The 13,472-nt window shown below is 34.0% G+C and overlaps 1 protein-coding gene across 1 annotated transcript; it reads right to left on the minus strand.

Annotated features, from left to right (window-relative positions):
• Positions 1–2,487: 2,487 nt before the first annotated feature.
• LOC125680862 (fibrinolytic enzyme, isozyme C-like) lies at positions 2,488–10,157 on the minus strand. Its single transcript, XM_048920660.2, has 7 exons — positions 10,081–10,157; positions 9,867–9,934; positions 7,548–7,693; positions 7,225–7,303; positions 4,589–4,769; positions 4,037–4,185; positions 2,488–2,690 (listed from the first exon to the last, which is right to left on the minus strand). Exons 1-7 carry the CDS (start codon positions 10,133–10,135, stop codon positions 2,523–2,525), a joined length of 846 nt encoding a protein of 281 aa, XP_048776617.1. The 5' UTR covers positions 10,136–10,157; the 3' UTR covers positions 2,488–2,522.
• Between the last annotated feature and the right edge of the window lie 3,315 nt (positions 10,158–13,472).

Genomic DNA, 13,472 nt, shown 5'->3' on the forward strand with positions numbered 1-13,472 from the left:
GGAATCCTGGACATACCAGAGGTGGGATCCGGTGCCTAGGAGTAAACATCCCCTATCACGAAATAATGGGCTGATATGGATAAACCTGGTTATTTCGTACATATTTACTAGTACTTACTTAATATTCAAAGATCGATAACTCTTCTTAAGGGTTTGATGGTAATTTGTTCGGACTCGGCTTTTAAAATTCCTATATCTGCGCATGCCATCTAGGTTCCTTAATTTGACTTAGTCATTGAAAGAAATGAGACGTCCAATATTACAAAACCCACGTACCCTCCCTCACATTCAAGGTTTTGTGACGGTTGATTTGCTTTTTCTCTAATTTCTTTTTTCAGCGTCGTGGCTAGGATTGTATGCAGACTTTGTCACATCAGCGTATCAAAACCGCACAGCAGACAATGCCAAAATGATTGTAAACTGTTTGTTGACATTGATTGTTGATCAGGACTGGCATAACTTTGCATGGTTTGTCGTTTCCGGGAGGTACGTTTCTTCCCAGGCCCCCGGACCAAGATGACACCTCTATGCTTAATTTATATGCTGCCATTTGTTCATCGGCTCATACTTGTATTTTATGTACATGTAATATATCTATGAAATCATCGTAACAAGTTCACGGCTAAAACATCCGTGTACGCTCCTCTCCAAACGGCCTAGGTAAGCCACAGTACTAATTTTAAAACCTTAAAAATTCAAATTCCCGCCATTTATAGAGGCTGCCATGATGCGGAACTCTTTTGTATTCAAGACCACAAAAATCAATAATTTTGACGTCACATTGTCTATTCGGGTTTTGGTGAGATTCTAAGATCATTAAAGATGTGCATGTGGTAGATTTTACGAATACATTGTAAATATGTGGATGCCTTCCTGTCAAGCAGTTAATTACATTCATGCGAAGGGGAGATGTGAAAAAAGTTTTCCCTTAAATTCCTGACCCAACAGTTATTTGGAAAAAAAATACTATGTAAAATGTGGATCCATCATTTGCGTAATGACAAGTTAAGGTTTGAGACATTTACATGTACAAAGAAACGAGTACCATCTGCCTGGTCTGCAACTCGACTGAACGTCTTCTTTTCTTAAATTCTTTTTGTGAAAGAACGGGCTTAAGTCTGTACGGCTCCAAACTTAACTGTTCGTGACATGTCATGTTTACATTGCTGCTGATGATATAAACCGGAACCGACAGCGTGATGTAATAAATTAAACTTCAATGGCCTCTTTCTTAGCGGCGGGTAATTTGAAATATAAGATTTATATTGATTTAATTGTTAAGCAAAGAGTTTTGTTGTTAAAGACTGTCATTCACGATATCAGTAAGTAATACTTTATTCATAAAGGCAACAATGTGGTTAGGGTTTCCTTTCCTTTTAGAAATGGAAGATCTAGCATAGGGCACCCGCGTTTAACTTGTAAAACAGGAATAATGGCTGCAGCAATGAAAGCATGTGCTTTGTTCACCGAAATTATTGTTAACAAAAATCCTACAGATGAATGAAATCTAAACAGCTTTATGGTTTATTTCTCATATATGTCCATTTGTTTCTTTAACATAGTACAGGGATGCAATATCAATACACAACGTTTGTTATCAATAGTCTCCGAATATTTCATTGGAAAAGCCTAGAGACTCCCACCGCCTGTTCCTAGTGAGAGAGAAAAACATCTCTAGTCCTCATCAAATGCCCCAAGATGTCGGTTTGTTCAGTGACAAACAACATACTTCATGCCATCGTCATAATTGTGTATACATACGGATTCTGCATTGGTTAGTTTGCCTTACTAGTGGAAGAACAAGCGTTCTGATTAGTCAAGAGTAATATACCCGCATTCTATAAACAGTTTAAATATCCGACTAACTTTTGCTCCTAAACTCAACGATTGGTGGAATCACGTCATGCATATTTATGAGAAACTATAAAATGTTTTAGCCGTGGTTTGCGACAATGTTATTAAATGGCCATGACAAGCATAATTCTACTTCTCTCATTCCTGATCTTTATACCTGGCAATCCTGATGGGATTTCTGTTCTATGCTCTCCGTCATCGTTTATATGTCAGAGGTGTCACGGAATAACTATACCGTTTCAACTTCATGTATGATAACGAATAGTAATCAATAAAAGGTGAAAATAACGAACAGTGATCAATCTCATAACTCTTATAAGTAATACAAAATAGAGAGTTGGGCAAACACGGACCCCTGGACACACCAGAGGTGGGATCAGGTGCCTAGGAGGAGTAAACATCCCCTGGCGACCGGTCACACCCGCCGTGAGCCCTATATGCTAATCAATCTGTTAACTCCAGTTAAGAATGAAAGATGAAGATAACGAACAGTGATCAATCTCATAACTCCTATAATCAATACAAACTAGATAGTCGCATAATTTTGAGTTGAGCAAACACGAACCCTTGGACATAGTGTGTGTGTTTACATATGTGGGGATGTATCATTAAGTACATTATGTAAAGCCAGAAATCTTAAAAGGGTTTTTATTTGATTCTCACAATCTTTACAATTGTATTCCATTGCTCGTCAACCAGTCAAGGTAGTAGGCAATTCGGACGTAAACAGATGGGTAGGATCCGGTACAACCAGTGATTACCCAAGATGCAATGCCCACGACCACAAAGTCGCTGTTAGGTGAGGATCGACAAGCCATGGGTCCACCGGAGTCACCCTGGAGAGGAAAGGAAAGATATTGATAAATGCATTGTATAATATCTAATATCAATCTCCATGTTTTTATGGGGATATCCCTTATTGCACAGAAGAATGTCATCTACGCATAATAATTCATAAAAGAACGAAAAGCGTGTCCCTTTATATCAGTGAAATTTTCTTCTCTATTGCAAATGCTCAAAACTACATGTTTCAATTATCACTGCAAAGGAGAGAGTTTATAGACTTTGAACCCCCGCCAAAAGCTCACAAATCTTCCTTTATCTGGAAAAATGTCTCATTCAAATGTAATTACTCTTACCAGTAATGATAATAATGCTATATTTTATGGAATTTTATGTTGTTTCTGCCGCAGATTAACACATACATTTATACACACGTGCACAAATAGGACCAAAACATAATTTACCAGATGTACAGTCTGTAAATGTTGGTAATGGGGTTATGAACTAATGCTTATTAATTTAAAATTCTTTGTTATAACTTATAAATCGTTATCACAATGGGTCTGTTGTAAAATAGCCATAACAATGATAAAGAGACCCAATCTTTCAAAAAAACAATATTAAGTTAACACTTATATTTTCAACTTTTTACACTATACAATCGAGTGATAGTATGAAATGTCTTATGAAGTTTACGACCAAACATTCACTTCATAATCACGTTTATTGCATAAATCTAAAATGTGTAAAACGAAAAACCATGACTTCTCAACGCTTTTACGTGTAAATTATGTACTATGTGTTCATATCAATTTTAATTAATGAAATTATGTTGCAACTTGTAACTTTCCGTACTTGGCAGTCAGTATGATTTAACAGCCGGTTACTTTGCACCTGATTTGTCGGTTTCGCATTTTGACCTTCATAGAGGCATTTACCTCCGCCATGCATATCTCTCTCTCTCTCTCTCTCTCTCTCTCTCTCTCTCTCTCTCTCTCGGTGGGTGGGTGGGTGTTAAAATTTCCTTAAAATCATTTCATTCAAATTTATTTTAAATGGTACAAGCGGATTTAATGCATAAGACGATCTCTGGGTGCCAATTTCAGACAAATCATAGATTGATGACTTGAATGTACATATATGTAATTGGTGAAGTATAGATCATTATGCATATAAAAAAATTCTTATAAAACTCTGTCCACTCCACATCGGGATCTGGCAAAGACCAAGATTTTGATAAACCTTCATCAGATGCACGATAATATCTTTGACCTATCCATTCAACTCTCCAAGAATGAAGTCAATAATATTGCATGGTCCAAGATACAATGACGTGAATATCGACATTACTACAACAAAGGAAGTACATGTACTTGGTCTACCACTAAATCAAACTTACTTGGCATGCGTTTGTCGATGCATAATTGTCAAAGTTGCAGGTGTGTTGATCGTAAATTGAAGCCCCATTTATTCCTGACATTCTGGTGGCACATTCCGAATTGGTGATAGCAGGAATGTTAACCTCCTGGAGAGTAGTGGGCAGGCTATCTTAAAACAAGATATACTAGTACTGTAAACGTGAATATTTTTGCTGTGGCAAATTTTTCGATTTTCTTCGTCAAACCTTTCGCGTGAGAATTAATGCTGCAGAAAGAAACAAATAAGATAAATGTGTTTTGGGCGTTCATGGCGTTTGTAAATGAACGGTAAGACATCTTCAGACAGACAGAATATCAAACAAGAATTCAGAGTTATTTTTTTTCTGAACCATTTCATATACTGGCAGTTATCTCACCTGGGCTATTTTATTTCTAACACACTAGTGAATAGAACCATTGCTTCCTGAATACTAAATTTTTATAAAAAGTGTGACTTATTTATGTAGTATAGTACTTCGATGGAAATTTCAAACCATTTTCTACAGTAAAACATAGTCTAAACAGATTGATACTTTGGTTCCCTCTGATCTTCCCCCAGCCAGTGATGTAACATTCGTCCGAGTCATGGTTGTACTGTTTGCTCGAGGGAAGTGTTGCAGCCTTAACTTGGTTCGAAAACACAAGACTTCCGCTGACCCTGAGAATTGCGATGTCGTTCGGAAATCCACTGGCACTACCACTGTAGCCGGAGTGCTGAAAAATACAGACTGTCATAAAGCATGTTTATGGAAGACATGTGGGGAATAAACTTAAAAGTACTTTGCCATAGTACTCACCACTGTACTCACGACTGTGAAAAAGATTATTAAGTGCAAAATCACATTTATGGTCACTATAAAAGTCAGATTTCTCGTAAAAACCCAAATCTTCAGCTCTGATACTATCATACAGTCTAAGATCGACGTTCTGTGGATAAATTTGTAAGAAAATACTTAAAATTTGGAGAGCTGTTAAAATCCCGCCCGTCGCCATTGCAATCCCGATCCCGATCAACGTATGTGCCAAAAGGCTAGATTAGAATATTTTGATGATCAGATTCAAGAAAATAGGAATAATCCTAAGGAATTATGGAAACAATTTAAAAAACTTGGTTATGAACAAAACCCCAAATCGAGCTCGAATGTTGTCCTTAATATAGAGGGGTCAAACTGTCATGAAGGTATTACCATTGCAAACCATTTTAACAGATTTTTTTTACCAATGCTGCATCAAAACTTGTTGAAAAACTGTCTATTTGGCAAAGGGAAATTTTTAACATCCGGTTACTTTTTAATTTTTTTTTATAGAAACAAGGGCCACTGCAAATTTAATCTTAAACATGTAACAAAAGGATTTGTGTCAAAAGAACTCTGTGGACTTAGTGTAAATAAAAGCATGAACCTTGATGGTATCCCAGCTAGGTTTCTAAGAGATGGCGCAGAAGTCTTAAAATTACCAATTACATTCATCATTAACTGTAGTATCTCATGTTTAATTCATCTAATTGAACACATAAAATCTCAAACTTCTAAGGGTTTGTTCACCAGCATGGTTCTATTGGACTTGCAGAAAGCATTCGACACAGCTGATCATCAAATTTTATGCGAGAAATTATCTACTCTCGGAGTTGAATCTATTTCTTGGTTCCAATCATATTTAACACAGATAAAACAAATTGTTAACATTAATGGAGTTAATTCAGAAGTTTGTGATGTCACCTGTGGGGTCCCTCAGGGAAGCTTACTAGGGCCACTTTTATTTCTTATTTATGTAAATGACATGAAAATTAGTATTGATGCAGTTTGCAAGGTTTTATTATATGCAGACGACTCGGCCATTCTCTATTCACATAAAGACCCTAAAGTAATTTCAAATAAATTGTCTTCTGTTATGGAGTCGTGCCACGACTGGCTAGTTGATAACAAATTGTCCCTTCATTTGGGCAAAACAGAGAGTATAATTTTTGGACCCAAGAGTAAATTATCTCAAGTAGTTGAAGATTTTTGTGTTAAATGTAACAATCACACTATTGGTGCTCAAAACTGTATAAAATATTTAGGTATTTTTATAGATAATAAACTAAGTGGAGAAAGCATTGTTAACTCCATAGTTAGAAAGGTGAATCAAAGATTGAAATTTTTATACAGAAATAGAGGTTGTCTTTCTTTATCATTAAGAAAATCCTTGTGTACAGCTTTACTCCAATGTCATTTAGATTATGCATGTGCCAGCTGGTTTTAGGGTCTCACAAAGTGTTTGAAAAAGAAACTACAGATTTCACAACACAAAATGATTCGTTTTATCTTAAATCTTAATCCAAGACATAATTTGTCATTCAGAGAATTTGATGCTTTAAAATTTTTGAATGTTTCTCATAGGGTTAAGCAGCTCAGACTCAATCACATGTATAACATATTTCATGGGAAAGCTCCTCACTATCTAAACAATATGTTCACGAAAAACTGTGGTACATATAGAACACGTTCTAGCGAGTCAAACTTTGTGGTCCCTAAGATTGCTGGGGGTAGAGTCCTCTTCGTTCTATCATATAGGAGTTAAAGACTGGAATGCCCTTCCTATTGACATCAAACTTGTCAACAATAAGTTCACCTTTAAAAGAATGGTCAAATTACACCTTCTGGAGGAAATGAAAAGACTCGAGGATGATGAATTCTTTTACTACTGAACTTCACTTTTTGTATTTTATATCTAACATGCATAATAATGAGCCATTTTCAATGTTACCTAGTAGAATTTTACTATTACATGTACCTAAATGTTATTCATTACACCAGTCAGTTAGTCATTGATGCATTGAGATTATTTAACCATGTATTTTTTTTTTTTTTTTGGTCGATATCCTATAATGAAACCCAATGGAAATAAGCCTGTTGGCTTTTTTGGGTTATCCAAGATAAAAGGCAGTATTTAATTTTGTTTTTTAAGTGAGCCTAGTGCTGGGACAATTTCAAAGTCCAATTTGTGACTGTAAATGCAAAATGTGATATTATTTATAGAATGTGTTACTTTATGTGATATTTTGTCATGTCAGTTCTTATTCTTTGTCTAACGTGCCTTTATCTGAATAAACATAATAAACATAATTATAATAATTTTATCATAAACTAAAAGGGCGGATGCTCAAAGATATACTTCACAGACGGAGTACCTGGGTAATGCTGCTCAGTTTGTATACTGTTCCACTTCCTCTGTTGCTCATCCCTACCTCGATATCAAAGAGAGAGTGGCTGAAATTGACAGATCCGAAACTGAGCACGGTGAATATACATGTAAGTAGCCACGGGCAGCATAAACTCTCCGCTTACATTATCAATTTCATATGAATATTGAACAGTTTCATTTTCATCGATAGTGTATTATCAAAATAGAAGCAAAATACATGTATTTATGGCAAGATATAAATGTTAGAAATTTTCCAAGAGCATTTTGCTCTCCAGAATTTCGATGCTTATTTTATTGATATTAACTTACACTCTTCCATCAACACAATGAGCTGCTGTAAGGAGGTGTGTATCGCTGATGATTATGGCCCCGCACGTGTGTCCTCCATTGTAACGAAGTGAAGCTTGCCAAGGCCAGTTAGTGATGTCGGCATTGTTGCCACCTACCACACGTTGCTATTGCCAATTAAAAATCAATAACAGTGAAATAATCTCAGTTTACAACCCCTCCTGAATCTTGCAGGGGCAGATCTACAAACTTTTGAAAGGGATGCTGCCATAGGTGGCACTTTTTCCGAATATGTGTCGAAATGACACAAAATTAATCAGCGATTTGTAACTACAGTGTACGGTCGAGAACTACATTTAACCCCACTTCAACATGTACAACATCGAATTAAGGAACCATTTGCAACATAATGGTTTTGTTTGAAAAAAAAACAACAACAGGTGGGTTGTTACCTGAGATGATTTACTTATGGTTCTAGTCCACACAAAAACGATACACAGTGTGAATTATGGTAAGGGGGATTCACACTATAGTTAACATTCGTAAGCAATCATATGCAAGGTGAAGATAACGAACTGTGATCAATCTCATAACTCCTATAAGCAAAACAAAATAGATAGTTAGGCAAACACGGACCTCTGGACACACCAGAGGTGGAATCAGGTGCCTAGGAGGAGTAAGCATCCCCTGTTGACCGGGCACACCCGCCGTGAGCCCTATATCCTAATCAGGTAAACGGAGTTATCCGCAGTCAAAATCAGTGTGACAAGAACGGCTTAACATATGAGTAATGATACACAGTCATAAACTATTCACTTTGATTAATCATCTTTTGTAAAGGATCATTTCAGGGTAACAAAGAAAACCACCTATAGGGGAAAACAATTTCCCGGAAAAACCACATATTATATCAAGTTTCTTTAGTTATTTTCTGTCGTACTTAGATATGAATTTTTCATAGTTTCATTTCCAACCTAAAATTCATTATCTACAATGTTGAAATTAACCTTCAAAGTTTGCTTAAGCAACAGTTTCCTCATTTGACATTAATTTTGGCCTTTAAGTCGAAAGGCAGACAAGCCTATTTTTATATGGTTACAATCTTAAGAACAATCTACAATAGTATTATTAAAGGGGAACTCATGCTTTGGGGTCGAAATTTACGAAAAACCGACAAAAATTACGGGAACTGTTTTTAAAAACCTGGTTCACATTTACAGGGGTATATCAGTGCTTAAAATAGCTCAGTCACTTGTATGCTGTGATTACGTTTTGCCATTGCTCGAATCCGCCCTACGCCACACTTTTAGTTTTAGTTTTTATTTCGCATTTTCAACACCTTTTTCATATTTTATATAATTATGTGTATATTTCCATTCAATAATCTAGTTTAAAAGCATACATGCATATCCATTCATGATATAAGAGGCATTAAAAGTTTAAGGAGGTACATTAATACTTTATCGTCATAATGGCGGACTTCCTTTTTAAACATGAATACAAATGCAGTCAAAGGGAACTATCTTCACCGTCAAGGACAATAACCATTCGTCCCGCGTTACTGTGTGGAAGCACATGTGAGACGAAAATAAAGCACGTCAAATAAGAATTGTCGAGAATGTCCTTGGGGAAGAATTATGTTGAAAATGGATGAATTAATCGCATGGAATCTAATTTTTATCCACGATTTTTAAATTACTCTGTATGCCTAATGCAATGGGTAAACTTTGTTTAGAGTTATGGCGGGGGAAACAATCTATCTTTAAAAATTAATACAACAGAAAATATACAAATTCCTATTAAGGAGATACTCTACATCGTCATAATGGCTGACTTCCTTTCAAAACATAGATGAATATATAAATATCAGCAATAGTTTCCTATTCATTTAAAAATACAACGACTAAAGACGAGTAGCTCAGTATGTTAGCACGTAGAGAACTGTAGATCGCAGGTTCGAGTCCAACAGGGGTTTTAATTTTTGTTTTCAGATTGCTTTCTTCTAAAACTGCATTTTTTGACTAAATAAAGTAAATTTGAAAGTTTTCAATTTCAAGATATTGTTGTACATATCCTCCGTTTTTCATCCATATCAAATTTCTCTGAGATCGTATACCTCCTTAAATATTTTAGGAATTTAATTGTTGTACTAATTTAAACAGAATAAACCAAAACATATTTATCAACCCATGCATCCATTTTTTTTTTTTTTTTTTTTTTTTTTTTTTGTAACTTGTATCCTTAAAAGTAAAACTATGCTTTACAAATGCGAATTATAGTTTTCCCGATATCTCGACCCCATATGTTATTTAACGAAACTGTGAAAGAGAGATAACTCACATTGAAGTCATAAACAGGAGGCTCCCTTCCAGGTTGAACAGCTTTCAGTTCCTCAGCCAAAGTGATCCCTGTACAAAAAAAATCTTTAAACAATCTAACAGAATCACGTTAAGGGTTTTTTATGGTATGGTTTCTTAAAAAAAATACATTTACCCGTAGTTAAATTTCAACATAAAAACAAGACTGAATTGCCAAGACTTTAAATATCAATTACCAAATGCCACACAAAGGAATATCAGCCCTCTCATCTTGGATTGAATGTTCTCCATAAACCAAGTGGTGGTCCTTATATGTAATTTTGAAACGTGGAACAGATGTCAATTCACAGAGTTGACCTTCGAAATAACTCCATATAGTCGGCAAAGTGCCTCCAATTTTGTCTTAACGTGCAAATTGAAATTTACAATGTTTGTTTTGCGAGTGAAGATTGTCTAAAAATATGAATACATGCATATGGTCTGATTCAGGACTTGATCAGAATAATAAATTACATTTGTTTGAGTCCCTTTTACGATCCACTCGTGGATTCATAACACGTTTATAACTGTACACATATTATTGATAGCTGATTTTCATATTCAGCACAAATGAGTAGAAAGAAAATAAGATAAAAGAAATAATTCTATTCTAAGAAACATTTGCAAGGATTATCCTTCTCGATATTAAGTGCAATATATGTATGTAAATATGTATGCAGATAATACTTCACAAGATGTAACAGATAAGTCAGTGGAAAATATTGAGTCAAAGATGTGTGAAGACCTTCAGCGCAGTATAATGTGGATTAAGGAAAATAAGTTAAGCTTAAATCTGTCAAAAACTCAATGTATGCTTATTGGATCGGCACAAAAATTATCAAAGCATCGAAAATTAAATTTAATGATAAATAACCATGTCATAGAATGTGTTCAGGAGTCAAAATTACTTGGTATTATTATTGATGAAACTTTGTCCTGGAAAAGTAATATAGAATCACTTATGAACAAGATTTCTAAGAGAATATTGGCATTTTAAGAAGAATAAGATAGTTTATGTCAAACGATGCGCTGCTGAAGATTTTTAATACTATGATTTTTCCACATTTTACATATTGTTGTACTATATGGAGCAATCCAAGAAATGCTGAAAATGTGAATAAGCTTTTTATATTACAAAAACGAGCTGCAAGGGTAATTCTTAACGTCAGAAATTTTGAAACTCCATCTAATGTCATGTTTACTGAACTTAACTGGTTGCCTCTATCAGATTACTTTGTCTATAGAAAAGTCATTTTAGTATATAAAGTTTTACATGGTTCAATGCCAGATTATTTAAATGTTTTTTAAATATGTATCAGAAGTCAGTCAGAGGCAAACTAGAAATTCTAATTCAAATATATTGTATATACCCAGGGCAAAAACAGAATATTATAGAAGATCTTTCAGCATTTCAGGGAGCACAGTGTGGAATGCCTTGAGTCAAAATATAAGAAACTCAACAAGTGTTGTGTGTTTTAAGAGAAATTATCTTAGAGATTATCACCATACTTTTTAAGCTTCATTTTGTTCCTATTTATCTTACATTCATAATTATTTCTTAAGTTTATATGTATTCTACTTCTTTTAATCTGTGTTTATTTTACTAATATCTGTCTGTATGTATGTTATATTCAGGACCATATTGAAAACTAGCGTTATCGTTAAATATGTAATCCTGGATAAATAAAGGCTTTATCATTATTATATTATTATTATATATATATGCATTTCTGATCATTTTTCACTCAACATGAAATGAACTGTAATTGTAGTGTCTTCCTGTTTCGCTAAAATTCTGAAATTTCTACGGTTGAATGAATTCAATTTTAAAAGTGGGAATTATGTACAAGTAAGGATGGCAGAAAAACAACAACAAAAACCCAGCCAAATCAATCACAGGTAACGTAGAGACAGTTCTTTGATTAAACATAGTGTGTTTTAAATGTGCTGATAATTTTGAATATTAAGTGGATTTTTTTGTCTTTTCTATTGCGGATGGCCGACATGAAATGCCTCGAGGCAAATACATGTAGCGTTACCCAATCCGTCCGTAATTCTTTTCACTACTTACATACCCTGATCTTATTCTTACTCAAATGTATATTTATCTAATGCACCTCATGTACCATATATGAATAAATGTGGTTTGAGCGAATTATTAAACTTGTAATTCCGTCATAGTTAGTTTTCCAGATTGTTGTTTGCGCTGTTAGTAGATACATGTGAATTATATTAATGACTTAATTTTTGGCTTTTGGTACATGTATGTATCTTTATATTGATGACTTTTTTTTTTCTTATTTTTTTTTTAACAAAAATTTTACTCCTTGGACTTTGAAAATTTCTAATTAGTTACATTTTTCTGGACTTTGTGGTCCATCAACCTATTTTTTATGAAACTTACAATTATTGGCCTTAGATTTTGAAAATTTCTAATTATTCAGTTTTCTGGACTTTTTTTTTTTTACACCTGTGTTTTTATTTATTTTTGTTGTTGTTGGTGGTATGTCTCTTAAAATTGTTGACTTTCAGATCAAGTTTGAGTTTTATGTCCATCGATCTATTATTACAAAAGTTATTGCCTTTGCACTTTGAAAAGTATTCAGTGTGAATTCCAGACTTCTATCAATTTTTTAAAAGTAGATAATGAGCTAAACGATAGCGTGTACCTTTATTATAATTAATAACAGATTAAGTTTCACTTGTATACTGATTTATTTTTACCTGTGTTATTGCCATCGGAATTAAATTATATCCAAATCAATAGAATTGATTTTACATGTTTACATATTAATAGAATGAACAAATAGTTTTAATTTTTTTCTTTTCAATTTGTTACAAAGACTGTCATTAAATGAAGAGAGTCGCAAAAACGTAATTTAAGTGTACATACCTTAAATACAAAATATAATATTCTATATAAATTTCAATAGAAATAAGTCAATATGTTCTTTTGCATCCAAAGATTGTCTACTTTGAGTTTCGATTTCCTTGGAAACATACTTGTATGTAATGCAGATATCTTCGCATCTTATTTAAAAAAAAAAAAAACAAAACAAAACAAAAAAACTAACAAAACCACGCACACAAAGCATTGCTTGTCATTTTATGTTCTATTTTTGTGTTATTTGCACCTAATCCATTTTCAAATCTTCGGTTAAATATTTCAAACTTGTGTGTCGGCGGAGGCATGCGTGGCACTCTGGCAAATCTAGTTTTCTGTCAAAATAGTTTCAAAAACATCTTAATTAATTTCGTTAACCTCAAGTCGGATACTATGGTAAGAAGTAAATCATAAAATCCCCGTTTCTCTCGTGAAAACAATTTTCTCCTCGTAATGGTTCGTAGGTAATGCTGATAAGATAATATTCCAATGCTGGGTCTGTCTCTAATAAGGCATATTTTATTTTTGTAATATTGGGAAAATGTAATACAAGTCAAGTACTGATACAATCGTTATTTTTTAAGTACATGATTTAATTTTCTTTTCCTCATTCTTTTGTTTGAATGAGAAGAATAAAAAGATATTTCATGATGTTTACTTTTCGTTACACACAGAGTCAATAATGAATACAATTTCACATTTATA

This window comes from Ostrea edulis, chromosome 2, assembly GCF_947568905.1.
Source record: "Ostrea edulis chromosome 2, xbOstEdul1.1, whole genome shotgun sequence".
NCBI lineage: Eukaryota > Metazoa > Mollusca > Bivalvia > Ostreida > Ostreidae > Ostrea > Ostrea edulis.

Coding starts and splice junctions, on each gene's coding strand:
- LOC125680862 (XM_048920660.2), bottom strand. CDS start 10,135: ATGGAGAACATTCAATCCAAGATGAGAGGGCTGATATTCCTTTGTGTG. Junction 7,304..7,547: donor CATTGTGTTGATGGAAGAGT/GTAAGTTAATAT, acceptor TGTCAATTTCAG/CCACTCTCTCTTTGATATCG. Junction 4,186..4,588: donor GAAGATCAGAGGGAACCAAA/GTATCAATCTGT, acceptor TCTTGTTTTAAG/ATAGCCTGCCCACTACTCTC.